Source organism: Brienomyrus brachyistius, unplaced genomic scaffold (genome assembly GCF_023856365.1).
Source record: "Brienomyrus brachyistius isolate T26 unplaced genomic scaffold, BBRACH_0.4 scaffold67, whole genome shotgun sequence".
Lineage (NCBI taxonomy): Eukaryota > Metazoa > Chordata > Actinopteri > Osteoglossiformes > Mormyridae > Brienomyrus > Brienomyrus brachyistius.
In genome coordinates, this window is record NW_026042342.1 from 1563068 (window position 1) to 1583599 (window position 20532).

Here is a 20532-nt window from a genome sequence, read left to right on the forward strand (position 1 = left end):
GCACCTGACCCCCCCCGGCTCTCCCAGCGGGGAATATGTGCCCTTGCACCTCCCCCCCCAGTGTGTGCCATCGACTGTAATTACACAGACACAATGTCCTGCAAGGCCCGGTTCAGATCTATTCTTTCCAGATCTGCTGAAAAACAGGAACGGGTAGATCCCTTCCACGCACACAGATACACTGCCGCTTCAGTAGCCGATCCATTCCTGTCCAATCTGTTCCAGCCCAGTCCAATCCAACTTAATGTAATCTAATCTAATCCATTTGATTGGGCCTGTTCTTCGTGATGTCCTAGTATCTCGACCAATCCAATAATATCCAGCCTAATCTATTATCCCTAAATATGTTACAGAAACTACAAGAGACCCGGCTGGTTGAGACCGGCTGAAATTAATAATTACTTTCGATATTTTCAGCTTACTTTAAAAAGCATCATAGATCCTGCAAGAGCTGAATGTATCATTTATTTTCCCATTGTGCTTCCATCCGTCAAAACGCCCGTCGTGTATTAAATCCATCTCCGGGCTGATTATTCACAACCATCACCGTGTTTAAGATCCTTTCTCGTAGCGTAGCGGCACATCCCAGAAGCCCTTCAGTGCGTGTTCCGGCAGGAGGCCACGTCGTGAGGGGTGGGTACGGGAACCGAGAGCTGAACGTGCTGAGAGTACGTCTTGTTCTCCGGGGGGCAGGGGCGGGGGGCAGGGGGGGTTAAGGGGAAGACAGAGTGGGCAGCAATTGCATGTGGGAATTAGGAAGAGTGAGGGGAATGGGGCAGGTCAGAAGCGAAGAATTAAATGGCATTTCTCCTCTGTAGGGACCACGTTTTATTGAGGTGGCTAATGCGGCTATCCAGCACTGGGGGGGGATCCTCTGCCATTCGAGGACGCCATGGAATAGAAGACATACTACTATGCTTCAGTGAGATAATGTGGAAAAAAAAGGTGGGTCATAAAAGCGCGGCTATTGCATTTCCGGAAATCTCCGGAAGCTGTCTCTCCCCCACCATTATGGAGACGGCAGCAGGCCCATCTCCAGTCTCCGGTTACCCTCTCAAAGCTGCTCCGGCAGGGACCCCCCTGTGTCGGGGAGGGAATGTGATCACAGACTGAAATGCCTCACATCGCACGTAGGTAGCACAGACAGGCTGACACAGAGCCCGAGGGCATGTGCCAGAAAGAGAGCGTCATTGTGACATCGTTCACAGAGTGAGCGATGTCACAGTGGGCGCCACGGTTACCACTTTTACCACCGGAGTCCAGCGGCGGGTCCACGTCAGGGATGGGATCTCAGGGAGGCAGCGAATGCTAGCTAGGCCAGGAGCGATCTGATCAGTGTGCCACTTCCGCCATTACAAACCCGGCATTTTCCGTCCGGTAAAAAGGCCCAGCATGGCAGAGGCACGTCCCCCCCCCCCCCCCCCCCCCCCCCCCCGCTGAAGCTGAGACTGTTTGTGCTGCGTGTTCATCGCTTTTCCCCTGGAGCCGAGAGCTCTTACACACCCCATGACTTCCCGTTCCATGGAACCCTCCATTAGCGTCCACTCATCCCCCCCCCCACAGACACACTCACAGCAGCGTCTGACACACCCCTACACACCTGTGTACAATCACACAGACACTAACACACACTCACATCCCTACACACACACACACACACTATAACACTCACAGCAGCATCTGACACACCCTTACAGACACATGCACACACACATTCACACACACTCACACATGCACACACACACATTCACACACACTCACACATTCACACACACTCACACATTCACATACACTCACACATGCACACACACACATTCAGAGCAGCATCCTCCCAGACTGACCACAAACAATCACACACACACTTGCACACTCATACCTTCTCACACAAAAATTCACACTCAAATGTACACACACTCACACACACAATATCAGACACACAGGCTCACGTGCACAACTACACTCACACACAGTCATTCACACACACACACTTACAAAGTCACATGCACGCACTTACACACACACACACACACACACACTTACACACACATCTGGGTCCCAGGCTGCCCAAGCAAACTCCTGCTCATTAAACTTTCATGCTGCTGGCTTCCCAAAGTGCTAAACAGCCTCTCCAACGTCTCCCTCCATCTCACTCACACTCGTTTCCTCTCCTTCTCCTTCACTCCCCTTTTCTCTCACCACTTCATTCATCCTGCATCTCACTCATTCCCCGTCTCGCTCTAGGTTGGACTCACCCTCTAATAACTCTCTTCTTCTCTCTCTTTCTCTCTCTCCCCCTCACCTCCTTCTCTTTCCTCCCTCTCCCGTTCTCTCTCTCTTTCCTCCTTTCTCACTCTTTCCCACTCTGCCTCTCCCTTTCTCTTTCCCATTTCCTCTCCCCCTCTTTCCTCCTTTCTCTCCCCTCTCTCCTCTCCTCCCTCTCTCTCCTCCTCCCTCTCTCCCTCTCTCTCTCTCTCTCTCTCTCTCTTTCTCTCTCTCTCTCGCTCTCTCTTCCCTCTGTGACGGTCCCACACAGCCACTCTCTACGACAGTGTCAGCTTAATGAACTGAAGACCACCGACGGCCCAGACACACAGGAGCTGAAATTTTACCATCAGCTCTCATCATGTCATGTCAAGTGCTGCGGACTGCCCAGTAGAGGGGCACTGGTCAGGCAGGGGGGGCTTTCCCCTGATGTTTCCACTGGGCTGTGACGGCTGCTTGCACCCCTCCCCCGACATGTTTCAGTTGCAGCCTCCACATGTGTCAGATACTATCTGAATCCCTGCCTTTTAGGTCCACCCCAACCTTGCATCCTGCCTCTTCTGATTGGCCCAAAGCTCTTCCCACTGGTGGCCCTGGAAATTGGGATCAGGATTGGGGGGGGGGGGGTTATAGGGCAAAGGTAATGAGGAATCCCCCCCCCAGCTCCCTACGTCCCACAACCATGTAAATCCTCACTGTTCTTTAGACTTATCCTGAGAGATTTTAATTCACTCTCTAGCTAAAGTAGGCACAGGGCAAGCGAAACAAAGATGGAGAAGGATAAAGAACATCTGTGTGTGTTTGGGTGGCGGAGCACAGACGTCTGCAAGCAGGACGCGGTCACGTGTGGCCAAGCGTGTCTATAAATAGCATCATCAGGGAGGGCCCGGACACGCTGTCGACCGCCAGCGTGGTCCAATGGCCTTTTCCCAGCCGTCACGTCCTGGTGTGCGTCACCGGTCCCCTCTAGGGGGCGCTCTGCCCTAGTTTCCCCAGTGCACGCGGGCACACACATACACACACACGCACGCACACTTATAAGCCCACACAAAAGTGAATCCCCCCACATCACTTCCTCCTTCCCACGCTCCCCCCCCCACATTACCGTCCCCCCTCCCTTTTCAGTATTCATCATGCGCACAAGGAGGAGTACCGTGTCTCTCAGACGGTGACCTAGATATCTCCCCACTTCTTAAAAAACGGGATATTTTTAGACAATACAAGCTGAACGCCGAATTTCAATCTGGCGAGCTCCTGGAGATCTCCTTCAGCTCTTTCTGATATGCAGTAATCCCACCCCCACTGTGTCCTGGGCCACGCCCAGGTCTGAGGCCCCGCCTCCACCTTCCGCGAGCCTGTGATGCCGAGAGGCAGGGATGTGATAAGACCACGGCCAGGCCTACGGATGGGCAGGGGGAGTGTGGTGGCACATCCAAGCGTGTTGTCTCCCCACCCGACTGAGACCACATTTAACCAACCATTAGTTATTTAGAATCGTCCTGGGACCACCACGCCCCCCCCCACCCAAAAGGGGCATAGGCACCCCCCATAAGAAGTAGGTCCCACTGTAAAAAAGACAGAAGACCCATGTCCTTGTTGTAATTCCAGGTCATAGTCAGACTGCCCCCCCCCAAGCTGTCTGACACAATCGGAACCCTGGTAACCCCCCCCCCCCCAGGGTACCACCTGGGTAAATCCATCACAGAGGGCAATGTGTTTAAACACCAACAGTGATCATTGGGAAGTTTGTGTCCTAACGATCTGACTAACCTATTAGAGCCACTCACTAGTGATGGTGACAATGGCATTAATTCAACATTAAACCCGAGATGTTAAACAAATAAGTGAGAGAGGAGTCAGCGGGGTGGGCGGATTCAGCACAGGCTGGGTATAGCAGCAGTCACAGATTCAGAGGCGGGGCCACTGGGGTACTGCCCCCAGCTGAAAGCTGATTGGTCGCCGGAGTGCCTCTCCCCAGTCACTCACCAATTCAAAACATATCATTGGCTAACGATAAGGTTGGGCCCTCTGTATGTATTATGGCCCCTCTTATGCCGTCCCTCCCACCACAAAATAGCCTAGAATTGCCCCTGATCAGGGTCTTGTAAGGGGGAGATTCTGACAAGAGGCAGCACCGGAATTCACCTGCACAGGCAGAGGCGTAATCGTGAGCAATCCGTCACATGCACCAGCGCCATCCAAAAGCCACACGTGAAAAAAAACATGTCAACTGAAGGGAAAGAAAAACTTTTCAAAGTAGCGGGTAGAAGAATCGAGGCGGGAGGCGGCCAAAGCGGAGTGCAATGCTGGAACGACAGGTGGGACTCTCCTGTTTGCTTAGCAGGGGGGGGGGGGGGGTGGGCGGAGTGCTCCGTACGGAGAGCAAACTTCTCCTGCAGATGCTCCAGACACACTCGGCTGCGTAACAGCCGCGCTCATTAAAAGCATAACTGTAATATTATAAACAACAAAATCGAGTTTTAAATACAGCACAGCAAATTGGGGCGATTCACATTCAGCCCTGCAACTCAGAGCCTCTCTCTGGCTAAACTCACAGGGAAACTCTGGGTCCCTCTGCGGGGTGAAAAGACTGAATCTTCACTTCATCCAGATTTTGAACCTCAAACAGAAACAAACCCACTTCCCCTGTGACTGCAATGCCCATTTAGAGGCACTCAAAGACTCAAAGGCAGATCCACACACCCACACACACACACACACACACACACATGCTGCCGAGATACTGATAGGGATTTCTAATTAACAGATTGCAATTTAACAGCCAAAAAAGGGGGCTGGAATGAATTTAAAATAGAAATGGAACGTCAACAGGAGCCAGCAAACTGTACATTTAAATATTTCAGGAACTGCTTCAGAGTGTGAATCTATTTTCAGCCCTGATCCATAATTCAGCGTTAATTTTTTTTGTTGTTGCCTCCCTGAAACCTTGAAGCCCCCATCTCTGCCGGAGGGGCCCTGTTTATCTGCGCTGACAGACACCCCACATAAACATTTGGCGGCGGGCAGAAGCAGCGCACTGCGTCCGAGAGAAACGCTCAGACTCTGAGCTGCAGCGTTCCGAGGGCCTGAAGGTGAAGCTACCCCTGATTGACTCTAAAGATAGTAACAGGTGATGGAGCTGTTCTGGGCTGGGAGCTTCTGTGGGAGAGCGTGCCTAACCCCCCCCTCCCGGGGAGCTGAGCATAACATCATTTTCCTGATATTGTCTGCCTTCTTCCATGTAAGCCCTGGGAGGGGGCCTGAGACCACAGCCACATGCAGCGCGGGTGTTTTTAGGCGGTAATGGGAATGCTCATTTCTGGGCGGCTGATGAATGTTCTTGCATAGCTAGCAGCTGTTTAAGGGCAGCTTAAAGACCCTCTGGGCCAGCAAGTAGATCTTTGAGGGCTACTAGTGGACATTTTTGGACTGCTATCACGATCGCTAGCTATAAATTCTGGGCCCCGTGACAAAATAAGGCCCCCTTGGTAGATTTTGCCACACAAGGGGCCCCTGAATCTGCAGGGGTATCTATGCCCCTCTGACGTCCCTCATAGCAGGTGTCTAAGAGCTGCTAGCAGGCGCCTATGTCCTGCCAGGGGGTGTTTTTAGGCTGCCGCTGGGTGCACAGTAGCACCGCTGACTGACTTAGGCCTCTGGTGATATTTACTGGGCCAAACTGGCACAAAGCAGCTTAACCAGCTCGAGAAATATAAGTCCAAGCAGTGCAATATAGCAGTGCGTCCAGCAACTGGTGGGGCCACACCCAGTCACAGGCCACACCCAGTCACAGGCCGCACCCAATCACAGGCCACACCCAGTCACAGGCCACACCCAGTCACAGGCCACACCCAGTCACAGGCCACGCCCAGTCACAGGCCACACCCAGTCACAGGCCACACCCAGTCGCAGGCCACGCCCAGTCACAGGCCACACCCAGTCACAGGCCAGACCCAGTCACAGGCCAGACCCAGTCACAGGCCGCACCCAGTCACAGGCCAGACCCAGTCACAGGCCGCACCCAGTCACAGGCCACACCCAGTCACAGGCCACACCCAGTCACAGGCCATACCCAAAGCCCTGCCCAACCACGCTAAGAATCCCGCTCCCCAGGGTGATGCAAGCATGCATTTTTTTTTTTATTTTGCTAGCTCGGCTGGTTTGGCGCAATGGGGAAACAGGACAGCCTGTCCAGATCTGCAGACAGATGCTTCGTACGCGCCTCTGTTTTGAAGCTGGTTCACAGTTCTCCATATTAAGGCATGTACTCTCCAACAGACAAAGAGTCCCAGATGTCTGCTCGTGTCAGAGCAGCAGGTGCCTCTACGTCACCGGCCTCCATGCAGAAACACAAGGCCTGGGACCCCATCCAAAGCTGTCCGTGTGCCTGTGTGTCTGTACCCATAGTGTGGTAACATAGAGGAACAAGAGGAAACTCAGTTTTACAAAAATCTGTGACTACAGTCAAAAAACTAAAAATGTCGAAAGGGCTGGTAGGAGTTGAGGTCAAAATGTTGGGATAAGAATTTTTCCCATAGAAATGAATGAAAATGTCTCCACAAAGATATACTGTAGATACCTACTCTGTGTATGTGTATGTGGATTATGTTTAGATTACATTGTGGGGACCAAATAGCCCCCAGAATGTGATAAAAGCCTGTTATTTTGACGTTGTGGGGACCATTTGTCAGGTTCCCACAAAGATCTGTAAATGCAATCAAAAAACTGAAAATGCCAAAAGTCTCGTATTTAGTCTGGTTACTTATGGTTGAGGTTAGGGCTGGGTGGGGGTTAAGGTCGTCATTGTTGGTATTAGAGTTTTCCCCATAGAAATGAATGGAGAGTCCCCACAAAGATATAATTATAAACCTGTGTGTGTGTGTGTGTGTGTGTGTGTGTGTGTGTGTGTGTGTGTGTGTGAATATCATTCCTTCCCTCTGCATTCTAAACATATCCAGGAAAGTGTTTCAGCGTCATGGAAACGGAGCAGAAAGCACACAGTTAACGTGACCTGACATCTAAACGTGAATTACAGCTATACTGGGTTTGCCCCCTTGGATCAGGTCAGCGCCGGCAGCTCCAGCGCACGACGCTGTGAATTTCTCAGCCTCACACGCCAACTTCAGTCAGGCTGTGCCCTGCTACGCGGCTCTGGGAACAGACCTACTTTTTCCTTGGTGGAGTAGTGTTTGCAAACAAAGAGTCAGTGTAAGAGAGGTGTTTCTGACCCACGACCGCGGGGGGGGCTCCTGACCTTTAATCGAAGTGGGTGGGGGGTACTTCCTAGTTGTGGGAAGTATTTTCAGGAGACACCTTCCTAATGATGCTCCATGGATAGCAATATTTTGGGGAGGGGGGGGGGGGGTGATGGACAGTAGAGGTGAGGGGAGTGCCCTGCCTGCAGACAGCCCCTCTGCTGTGGGAAGCTCAGACTCACTTGGGCTATCCCAGCAGCCCCTGGGGAAACATCGACGTCCCCATCTCTAATTCCCCGTGCCTTCCTAAAGCCCACCGTGTCCGACCCCCATATGCCCTGACCCCTGAGACCCCTGAGTTGAAGCCAAGTGGGCCCCTGATGAGGGTAATGTGCAGGGAAGGATCTATCAGCCATCAACATGTGACTGGAGCAGGCGGTACTCCAGAACCAATAAGGGGCGGGGTCTCAATGGAGGCCACTCCCCAACCTGGTGGGGGGGGTCCACAAGTAGAACCTTAATGTCACCACGGTGCTCCTTTGCTGGGAAACAGAGGAACCCAGGGAGGACTGGAGTTTGCACAGAACAGAAAGATATGAGCTTCATGGCAGAAGTAAAATGGCTTACAGGAGAACAGAAAGGAGCTATCTTGGTGATCCAGATGTTGCCCATAAATACAGAACCAGAATAGTTTGCGTGGATAACTCAGGCGAGTGTACAGAGTTCCACTAAGCATGTGAGAAGTAGATCTCATGAGGGAGAATCAAGGAGGCACAGGGCACAAGAAACCAGACTGTGTGTCACAGGACAGGGCAGGGATGTGACTGGACACTTCCAGGAAGAGACCCTTTTTGCTTCATAAAACAAAATTACAGAGTATCCCTAAATGCCTCCGTGTCTTCTCCAAGCCAGAATCACTGCTCAAAAGTCACAAAAGCACAAACAAGGACTGGAGACGGAGTGAGTACCACCACCAAGAGAGCAAGATTGAAATTCAAAGTACTTCAGCTTTTTGTTTTGGTTTGTGGAGAGCCTGTTACAAAAGTAACCCCCGAAGTCATCAATCAATGCAAAGCCACAGAATAAACACCAGCAACGTCTCACATGGTGACAGTGCGAGTAATTACAACAGAAGCTCCGTTTTAAGGCCCCCTTACAGGTGAGACAGCTTTACGGTTCGTTCACAGGCGGGTTTGTACGAGTCACAAAAAGAGTTACGTAATCCCTCTAACCCCCCCGTCGAGTCCCAGCTGGCTCTGACTCCAATCTGCCTCAGATGTCCGGAGCCCAGCTGAAGGGGACTCGGACTTGTTCATTAATGCAGGGGTGTTAGAGATGTCTGTGCGAACCCCCTGAGGAAAACAGTGCCTATTAAATTAGGAACCTTTTTATCCCATAACACGGCCCCCTAACAGCTCTGACCACCAGGGCCCTGACGACGTGCCGCTGAACGGGTTCCTGGCATGGTGTAGAACTGGGGCACACACACCAAGGCCCTTCCTCGTTTGATTTCTGGCTCCGCCCCCCTATATTAAGCACCGCCCCCAACCCCCATCTTATCCTGCCCCCCCCCCCATGCTACTAAGGGGAACTCACAGTTCCGCAATGAGGGCTCTTCAGTATCGATGTCCAGCTCTGCTTTGCCAGTCTGACCTAGAGTAATGGAACAGGTAATGTGGTTGGGGGGGTGGGGGTGGACCTGCCTGCTGGTGCTCATCTCCATGCCAACAACAGAGTAGGCACCCGCCCGCCACGGGGCGTCTGGCGAAGTGGTTCCTGTAACTTCCTTAAGTGTGGCAGAGAGCTCTTCTCTCTGGTCATTCATGTCACTAGACAAATGCCAAGAACCATCCGGAACTGCAGGACAGAGGTGTGGTTTTCATGGCGGGGGGGCAGTTTGGGCTGTACTGGACAGTCTCCACTAACTGGTCACCTCTACCGTTTCAGGCATGGAGCTGATCTGTTCGGTGCCCTTCCTTCCGTGACTGTCCTCTGACATGACAGGACATGTCCCTCTTAGCCTGTGGGGGTGGGGGGGGGGGCTGTCAGCCGCCACCTGCTTCTGGAGCCTGGGGGGGCAGGTGCTGGGGGCTGCTGGCTCGGTGCATTGGCACGCATGCTGCAGCCTTCTCACCTCCCCCCGCCCCATCCGGTGGACAGTGACACCCCGGTTCACGAGGCACAGATCACCCCCCCCGGACATCCCCCGCTGCTCCCACTGGCTCCTTCTTCACAGACTGGGGTATCCCTGCAATTAAATCTGCAGCCTCTCCCTGAGTTGCAAGGAGAAGCCATCGAACCACATCACCTCCAAAGTTTTCCCCTTCCGGGGTCCAATCAGCTTTCAGCTGGGGCAGGGCCCTTGGAGTGCCTGGCTGGCTGGGGCCTGGTCCCCTCAGCTTCCTGCTCAGATAATCATTAACCTCACTCCCAGGACCTGGCCAGGTAATAGCTCTGGAGAACTGCCTAAGCTCATAAGGAGAGGAGACGAAAGGGAAGCGAGATGCCTTATCAGGCCCAGCCTCCCGGCACCCAGAAGCAGCTGCTTGGTCTTCCCAGCCGCTCAGAGAAGACACCCCCTCCCCCGATCAGTGTCTAAAACTTCCCATTTATACATCCGAACCTGTCCGCTTTGCTCCCTGGTAATCGGAAGGTGATAGGCGTCTTCACAGATGCCAGAAGAAACCCCTTAACGTATGCTGACAGCCGGAATGGACAACCCTCCCCCGGACGCCGGCCCGTCCACTGGCAGCGGCTCAGAACCCGCCAACGCTCTGCGCCGAGCGCCCGTGTGAGGGGTGGGCTCCGCAGACACCCAGGATGCCGGCACGAGGGCGTCATCCCTGAGTCTACAGTGAATGCAGCCATAGCTACAGATCAGGTAAAAGGGCCAAGGACTGAATAAATACAAAAAAACAAGCATCGACTCGTATTCAATACATGAATGTCGGAATGTTTAAGCTACTTGCAGAGAGCTGAGGAAAGATTTTCTTCATATCTGACTTCAGGGAGGGTACGTACTGACCGGCCCGTCGCAAACAGCCCGGAGTCAAATTTAACCTTGACCACACCACCTGCCCGTGCCACGCGGTTTTCCGGGCCAGTCGCGGTTAGCTACACTTCTGAGGGCCGTGATGAGTAACACTCGACCACATCCCACCTCCTGCCCTCACATGAACGGGTGCCAGCAGGAAATTGCATAAATTCCAATTCGCCCTCTCACAGTACTATATATTGAAGTCTATATACTAATGTGTGAAGGGAGCACAATGCTTTAAAATCACCTTCCTTCCTCATCTCTTAATGAAGCCGATTACCAATCCGAGAGGCATTATAAATATACCTTATAAGGACGTACAATCGCATCCAGCATATAACGCGTATTTAACGCGATACGAGCATCGTTCTCATTAATCATCTGCGGCGTGTACGTGTAGAGATAATATTTACAGAACAGTATGTTCGAGTTGACATCCTGTTGCTCAGCCATGGGAGTAATACGGTATTTCCTGCTGGTGACGCTATTGCACGTCGAGCTAAATAAGATGGGAAGTTTTACCTATACAAAGGTATGACTGCCAAGAAAATTAATTCAGCGAAATTTTCATTGAATCTTTTGATTAACATTAAATGCTTAAACCCGTTTAAAATATTGATTAGACACTGAACCGTAGTACTACGTCCCTGTCTAAAATACAACGCAAAACACATCGGATCTTTAGAAATGTTAGTCTATCATATGCTTTACCGCCTGAACGGTGTACTTTGTTTTGACAGCTGAATAAATACGTTTTGTTCTGCTGTATTTATTGGGAAACGTATGCCAGGAGTTTAAATGCAGTTTTACATTCGGTCACGATGCCAAGTCAAACGATTTTCCGCTTCTGATGGGAAGACACCAGACGGTAAGTGTGTATAACACGACGATGGGGACAACGGCCACTGACACGAACCGATAACAAAAAAAAAGCTTTCGAAACGATCCCAAATCAAATCATCCTTTGAAAAATGAAACGGATGGGTATCGTCTAAATGACATTTTAAGCACTCTTTTCCACATGTCTAACCGGAGAAGTGCTGGCCTACGGCGGACTGAAACGATCAGCCACACCCCGCTCCTTGATGGAGGAAAACGGCATCCACTTCGGGGCATTTGATTACAAAAATGCACTACATCCGTGTAGCAGAACAAAACGATTTGGGACGCAGTGGCCTAAACAAAGACGCCCTTTTATTTTGAGAAGCTATTTATGGGGATTTTCCCTACATTGATAGACCTGCTGCTTCGGGGAGCGGTTCTGAGATGTAATGAGAGAGGACGCAACGATCATCATGCTCCGTGTCAGATACAGGGGGAATGAAGAGGTGTAGCGAAATCTAACCATTAGTGTAATCGAGGGGGACAAATGCATCGATTGTTATTGATTGTTTGCTGATGTTTTGTTATTGTTGTTGTTTTTGGTCATTCCCCTCTCCCCTGTCACACCCCTTCTTTTCTGATATACCCAAGTTACACCTGTAACTGTATCCGAGTCTCTTCATTACAGGCAAAAGCTCGCTCCTTCTCATCCAAGCGGAGCCTTTACCTTTCTCCGTGAAACGTGTATGTCGGGGCTGGATTTAAAGTGCACGCATGTGTCGCTTTAGCCCTGTTTGGCGATGCATTTAACAATCGAGGGAATCCTTTCTGGGGTCACCATGGGGCTCCTCCGAGTGCAGATGACTGAGCCGACCCGGCTTGTGTGTCCGTATTAATTTAACTGAATCATTACGGAAATCATAAAGCCTGGGAAGTTACCGGCTCACGCTATGCACCGTGCGCCTGAGCAGACCATCCTTACAGCAAAGGGTGTGTTGTAATCGGCACAGAGGAAATCAGGTGAAATTGTTAACAAATTGGAGAAATAGCTCAGATGATGGCGGATGGGAACTAACCTGCCTTTTGGACAGAGACACAACAGTTTTTGAATGGCAGTGTAACGATCTGCGAAAGGAAATGACTTCCCCTTACTTTAACATGGCTTCTTCTTTATCCTCTTCCTCCTTCTGCCGAACCATCACTGCCATTATTATTTTCCTTTCCTCCTCCGTGAGGTGACTGAGGTCCGGAAGATCGGGCATGTTCATCGGCGCGGTGGGTGGGCGAGGGCCGCCTTGGGGCCCCACAGAGGCGGACATTTTTACCCCTCCTTGGCGTGTCGTTTTCGTGACCAAAAGCCGAGCGACGAAAGGCACTTCTCACGACATAGTCCACGGGCAGAGCCTCAGCTCTCTGGTATAGTGCAAGCCTTTCATGGTTGCGGGCACCCACGGCTGTGCTTTGGTTTCTATTCGGCTTTTCTCTCTTCTCTCTCTCACCCCCCCACCCCCCGCCTGTCCGCCTCTCCCCTCCACCTCAAGTTACTGGCAGCGCATCTCAGCGCCAGGAGATGATATATAGGCTTGAGGGAGCCCTGATCGGGTTGGCTGATAGGCGCTGTCCCTTTCTCCGTGTTCGGGCTCGGTCGCTGGCTGATGCTTAAGGCGGAGACCGTGCAGTCCTCCTTCCGCGCTGCTGATGCTGCTGCTGATGATGCTGCCTGCTGCCTGGGAGACGGAACAGTCAATGGGACCGCAGCCCCTCAAGCGCGTACCTTCCCCCAAACGGAGGCGCGCTTACTCATTTGAGAATGGGGTCTCACCGTATGTGATCGCAGTGTCTCTCCCTTCCCTTATTTCAACGGGCTGGTAGCGCGCTTCCTCTCTACACGCCGCGCACACCTCTCCCTCCGGGCTCGTGCACGGGGGCACAGACGCTGATGAAAGTACGAGCCCATCTCTCTCGTACGCGCGTCCCCGTCTGCCAATTCGCCGCCTTCCCCATTCATTGAAGACGATCGCCAGGAGCAGCCGTGATGGACGGCTTCAGATTTCGCTTTATAGGCGTTTTATAATAACGACCCTGACAACGATCGGCGCGATGTTCGCTGCCGAGGTTGAGCCAGCGGTCACTCCGAATTTACAGGACATGATCCCTCACTTGTTGATAAACCGAGTGCAGTGAATATTTTCCCATTCTCTCTTCCAGTACCCCCGTGAATACCGTGGGTGTTTCAAAGAGAAACAGGCATATGCTTAAATTAACAAACAGAAGGCTACAGAGGGCGGAACGGTGTCGCTGCGGGTAGGACTGCCGCTGCTTTGTACCTGTAGGGTTGGGGGTTCAAATCCCACCTCCGCTCCGCGCATGTAGCGCTTCCATGATCTCTACGAGGCGCGTAGGTTCCCTCCAGCAGCCCAAAGGCATGCAGCTTTAGGTTTCCCATAGTGTGTGTCCTGCGTTGGCATGGCGTACAACTCTACTAGCTGGGATACACTCCAAGTTCCCCTGTGTCTACATATTGGGTATGAAGTTGGCCGATAATTATCTAATACAGAAAACCTGCGTAAATACGGTCATTCCGCAAGGCTGTTCCGAGTGGAAAAAAAAAGTTCATTTAAATGCAGAAGGAAGATTTGTCTATATACAGTCAAGCAATTGTTTTAAAAGTGAATGAACTAATCTTAGGCGATGATAAAACAAATCTATGGATATAAGAAAACAATGCCTCAAGAAAAAAAATCAGTTACCGTTTCTGGAAAGTACATTATGTTCAGTCAGATTCGTTTTCTAAGGGAGAAAACATTGTGCTCTATTTCTGCCAGAGCTGATACAACATTGTACCAATGACGATACCGGATACGATCCAGGACCACGGACAGCGGTGTATGGTTTATTCAGTGTGGCTGCTACAATGTTATATATTCACAAAACGCCAATTGTGTTTAATTAGACTGTAAAGACAAATTAGAGGTTTTCAATGCCAAATTAAAACATATAAAATCGAACTGTTGTTATATGTAACTTTAAAATAAAAAACTACAGCACACTGTGGTTTCAACGGCTGTCAAGCCAAAGACTGAAATGCAATTTGGATAATTTAACATTTATAATATGACTTACTTTATTAAATATAAAACACCTGCTTGGATGGCATGTGGTAGCAATAAAATTACAAAACGTTTTTATGGTTATGAACTGTACCCAAAGCATACACGCTTTTACAATTACGATCGTTTTAATTCGCCTATATATACTGTCTTTCATTACATTATGTCTCTCAGTACTATCTCTACCAACAGCTTTTGAATTGTAAATCAAAGGCTAAACGCGAAGGGCAAGTGCACTCTGTGAAAGCGTTTACGCTGCGTCCTGTGCAACTCTACCATATATTTATATCACACGTTTTTATTATCGTTTGGTACCTCAGATAAACCGGACCTTTATCTGACGTAATTGCGAGGTGTAACATACTGTCCAGCAGGCGGCGACACTAACTACATCAGGACCATTATGTCATCAAGAAACAATCGATTCATATTGCATTTACTTGGGAAACAGCGCGGGACTGTGGAAGATCGGTAGTATAACACCTGTCTTTGTTGTTCATTTTGGAAAATATATCCAAAGTGGTGGGTTTAGCATTGTAAATTAAGCTAATTTTGATTATCAAGAATAATGTTTAATTCGGATACCGTAAAACGTCTAATTCCTGGCCCACGTATCATGGATGATACCTGGTATGCAAAAATGAGTGTATTAGTGTATTCTTCTAACCTGGCAACTGCAAAGTCTTGATACCCACCCAGTTGAAGAGTTCCAAATAAATCCTCTTTTCTCTCCATCCAACATCCATATATCAGAATTTTCACATGCTCTTACCCTCTAGCTGCAAATGTGTTTTCAAAATCTGTATTGATTTCTCCAGTTTCTTCATTCAAACGATCCATCATTTCCATCATCAGCCTTGCCTTGTCTCCCTGTGCCTCATCACCATTATTAATACCATAATTTATTTCCTGAGCAAACGCTTTATTTATTTTACAGGTTCATAAATAATTTTGAAATACAAGAATCGTGGTTATTTATGCATTGTGTGCATAAAGGCGTTAGTGCCGTGCTTGTGAGTTCGCCCAGTCCCTTAATCATTATGCCACCCAGAAGGAAAATACAAAAATATCAGATCTCAGCATCAAAGTCCAGTACAGGGTGGGTCAACCCATTAGGCGACAAAGGCGGGTGTGACAGGGTGTGGATTCGCAAGCCAAGTCCACTTTGTTTGGGGCGAGGGGGTCCTTGCCTTGGGCACCACATGGACCCATGGACACAGCCCTGGTCTGGTATGTACATGCCAAGACGGACTAAATTTCCAGTAATGGCACGCATTTGGTTGCCCTCTGGCTGATACGGCCCATCCTCTTAAACCTGCCATCTCAGATCTGTGATTCCACCGGCTGGATTCAGTGTCTGCGGTTTGCTGGAGTCGATAAGGGGCCGTGAATCAACATGAGCCACGTTTGTTTCCGTTTGCCTCGATCCCCACCACTTCGGCTTCCTTTACCGGCCCGCTCCACCTCTACCATTGCCCAGGTTTCCCAGCTTTAGTTACGTGCCATGTGTGGGGGGGGGAGTCTAATCCCTTTTCCTGCTTCCTTGGCCCCATCCCTGTCTGACTGCTGGGATTGACTGGGCAGGTGGCGCCGCTGCATGTGTTTGGTAGCTGTGCCTGTTCTGCACGCGTGTCTCAGGAGCTTTTCTGTAAACATGCTACCTGTTTATTCATGATGCTGTAAACACAAAATGGAAGGTACTGGGACCCCGTGAGACTGGCAGAGTTTTTTAATTGCCTCCTTTCTGATCTGACCTCATGCATATCTTTAACTTCTCCGTTGCCCTGGCAGCCATGTCATTGCCACTCTGACCTGGGCTGTTCCAAAGCAGCCCCCCCCCCCCCACCAGGCAAGGTCTTCCATGCTCTCCAGCAATGTCTTCAGATACCATTTGATGGGCTCCAACCACATCCCACCCCGGGCCCTCCTTCAACTAATAACTGCCTGGCTACCTTGATGACATCATCACCGAATGCCTTTCGGGGTCCGTAACTCGTGGCGATGGAAAACCAGACTCCGACTTCCCAGTTCTCGGGATCATATTCATCAACATCATTAAAATATCGAGGGCACGGTGAAGCCCGATAAGACCCGTTATCTAACGGGGCGCATTGGGAACTGCACCCTCAGACATCCGCCCCTCGCTGTGTTTTTATAAAGTTTTCACAAAACTATTCCTCAAGACAACATCTATAAGCAGGGCTCATCCGCTCGTCCTGCCTTATATCTTCAGAACTGCTTATGACCCTGAAATTAAATCTTACACACAAGAAGATGTAAATTTAATAGCCTAAGAAAAGGTCGAGCCGTATTGGCTATACGGGTAATGAAATTTACTGGCAGATGCGCGACATTTACACCAAATTTGAGACTGAAACAAAGTGTTTCAGAGGGTGCTTTGAAAATATAAATACAGTATTCAAAAGAACAATGCGTCTTAAGATAAAATATTTAAACATAGATTAATAATTTCATTTGTTAGCATCGTGTTTTTTGGTCAGATTACCAATGAAGTACTTAATTTGTCTTGTTTAGATCGTTAATATGGCACAACAATGTAGCTAATGCTGTGTCGTTGTGGAGCGGTGTTATCCTTTTACTTGTGTTTACTACCCCATCTAATGGTCAAATATGGGAATAACAGTTCTTTAAGGTTTATTCATTGTATTTCCCACTTAAACTGAATACATGAATGTGGTGCATTAAGGTTAGTAAGTAAAAATACGTAAAACAAACTAGAGGGACAGCCAGCTGGATACCCAAGAAATCTATTCAGTAAAAGCTCACCGATTCTACGTTTAGTGAAAACGAAGCATTAAAATACACTGACGCGCGCACACAAATAACATCTAAGTGAAGAGGACCTCAGGTTATTAAAAATGAATTACATCGGCGCTGGACTGGGATTAAAAATAGGTCCTGGACGATGGGGCTCCCCACGGTAAAATTTTGCCGACCCACATATCCAACAGCAGGCAAGTGCGCCGTGGTGAGGGCAGAGAGTTATTCCCCCGTGATGTTCCAAGTGCCTTTTTTTCTATAAATACACAATGCACCGAGGGACCCCCCCCCCCCCACATCGCGAATAATCATCGAAGTCTGCCCTACCCCTTCATCGCGTAAATACCGATCGGCCACGCCCCACGCTCGAGCACCTGCCCCTTTATGCCTTTACTGCATATTATGTGTCTTATATCATTCTGTTTCCGGGAATTCTGTTTGTGATTTCTTGTTTGCAATATGTGTACTGTCTGTGCACTTCGGCGTTCGTCTGTGCACTATGCTCTTACTGATGAATGCACCCCCTTGGATCAACGAAGTCCATTTAAATATTAATATGAATCTTAATCATAATAGATCAAATCGTATACCTGCGTCATCAAAAATGTCCAAGTATAGTTTGGATAGACGTCGCACAACGACACAAATGTGTTCTCGATTACTGATAGTGCTAATGTTTTATTAGCGTTATTAATGTTCTAAATCAAGAATTAACCGGGCATGGAAATCACAAAGAGCCCTCGGAAATTGTTTCCTCACGTGCTTCCGTTTAACTGTAATTTATTTTTATTTGCGGCATACAGAAGGTAACCTTGTCTAGAAGACAGTATAAAGCGATATAAATATGTCAGTGTGAACCGGATATGGACAATATTTGCTTACAGATGTGTTCTTTCATTTAGAAGTTTTCTATACGTCATTTCATGCGTCTATTGACGCATGTCTTAGAGGTCTGTTAATATTAATTAACATTAAATATACATTCCAGTGCTCGCCGCCTTGGTTATAAGAGCCTTCCGCCAATCTGATTGCATTCCACACACAGGGAGAACGAGCACAGCGTTCAGAGGCCTTGGACGGCGACTGGTTTTCATTTGCCATCTTCATTCTGATTGTTTTATTTATGTTAAAGCTTTTCAGTCTTCAGCCATTACAGATGAACTTCTAATTAGCTTTTAATTGAAAGTTAAAAGGCACTGGTAAGAGTTAATTACTACTTTTTACAATATGTTCCGGGTGACTAGCTCGTGAACCGGTAATACGGTATCCATCATTTCAGCATGAATAGATACTCTGTTATTCATATTGTTCACTATCTTCTCATTATGTACACAGAGAGAGAGAGAGAGAGAGAGAGAGAGAGAGAGAGAGAGAGAGGACTGTGCAAAAGGCTTAGGCAAAGAAACTTTTTAAAACTATCTAGGTATAGCAAGTATTATATTTGCTCAGAACAAAAATCATATTTAACATTAACATTATAGCAGAGGCAAATTAAGAGCAACACAATAAAAATAAAAGATTTTTTTCTATTCCCCCAAAGACCGCTGATGGCGACATGAACACCAAACCTCTTCTCATGGGGCACAGATTTATTGAATTCCACAGCTTTATTACATTTTACCACCAGCTCAATTAATTAACTTAATTTAAGTAAGTAACTTAATTAATTAAACAACTCAATTAGGCCCTGATTAGCCAAACACAGTATGCTAGCAGTCCAGTCGAAAAATATGTTAGTATATTGTATGGTTGCTGCAAGTACTGTGGTGACCTTAGGAGAGGTGCTGAAATGGCTCAGCTCACACACTTTGGCAGACATAATACCATAGCTTTACACCAACATGCACATAATTTAAAGATCATTTTCCTTGACTGCCTAAGACTTTTGCACAGTATAGTACTTAATGTTATATATATATATATATATATATATATATATATATATATATATATATATATATATATATATATTTATTTATTTATGTGTGTGTGTGTGTGTGTGTGTGTGTGTGTGTAAAAATTAACCACCCTTTTGTTTGGTCTATTAAACTGGGTCATTGCTCTGGCAGGTAAATACGGACATTAAGTGTGTAATTAATATGTATGAACACATGTATTGCGATGTGTTGGCGCCCCAACCTGGGTTGTTCCCTGCCTTGCACCCTTCGCCTCCGGAACAGGCTCTGGACCGTCCGCGACCCTGGATAGGACAAGTGGTAACAGAAAATGGATGGATGGATGGATTAATGGATGGATAGAATATATGTGTTTGGTCAAATACCCCTGTGTGTATCCTGTTGGACTGGCTGGACAGGACACTGTAATGCATGTTTACAGTGATGTCCATGTCGAAGCTATACCATGTGTGGGTGTGGCCACGATTCAGCCCGGTAAACATTACCTATGGCAGTGGGCTGCTTCCTGACTCCTTTTACGTAACACACTGCCGCCCCCCACATGCTCTGACACCCGTCCCCCTGCATCCTTGTAAATGCATGCACCATCAGGAATCCAGTGGCAGGCTCTGCACCTTGGTGGTACTGGGTGTTCCCTGTGAAGGGTTTAGTGTCACGCCCTGCTCGTCTGACCCTCCCTGTGTGCCACGCCCCCCTCGTTAACCTCGCGTGGAATCCCTGCGTTTACCAGCTGTTCCTTGCTTCCGTCATTAGCCCTGTGTACTTCAGTCCGCGCTCAAATATGTTTCCCCAGTCCTGTCATTGAAGTCAAGGTAGTTAAGTCTCTTGTGGTCGCTACTTGTCTTGCCCTGGATGTCTCTCCATTTTCCCAGTAAAACCCTACTTCCCCGATCCTTTGACTCCATCTCCTACTTCCCCAGTCCATGCCCAGTGCTACATGACATTTAACTTGATCCCCTTACTGCGGGCATGCACATCCCAGCCCCCCCGATCACAAAATATGCAGATCAGTTTCCAGCGCCCCCATCAAAATGGCTGTTAGTCCACGATGTCCTTCCCTCATGGTTATTCAGATATTTCCACCTGTGTGCTGCTCCGAAGGTCACCAGTGTCTCCTGCAGGTTTGTTGGGTAAACATTAACCTCAGCACTGGGGTACGAGCTAATCCAATGTGCTGAACTCCTGACCCTCACTAGTCCAGTCCCTGCTCACCCACCTCCAGCAGCGTTAGCTGAGCATAAGACACCAGCCCACATGGTCAGGCTTAGAATCAAAGAAGAACACAGTGGACCCAAGTGTGGGTGGAGCAGTTTTCTGGAATGTTCTATATGTCACATTGATCAGGAGTGACAGCAGTGCCTGCAAAAGCTTGCTCTAAACCCCCCTACACACACACACACAGACACACA

The 20532-nt window shown here is 48.9% G+C and overlaps 1 protein-coding gene across 1 annotated transcript in view; it reads right to left on the bottom strand.

The window, feature by feature from the left end:
- Window positions 1-13726, bottom strand: part of LOC125725465 (regulating synaptic membrane exocytosis protein 1-like) — a 70189-nt gene extending 56463 nt beyond the window's left edge. The window contains 1 exon segment of the mRNA XM_049002398.1: window positions 12469-13726. Coding sequence (XP_048858355.1) covers window positions 12469-12635 — 167 coding nt within the window. The 5' untranslated portion in view covers window positions 12636-13726.
- Between the last annotated feature and the right edge of the window lie 6806 nt (window positions 13727-20532).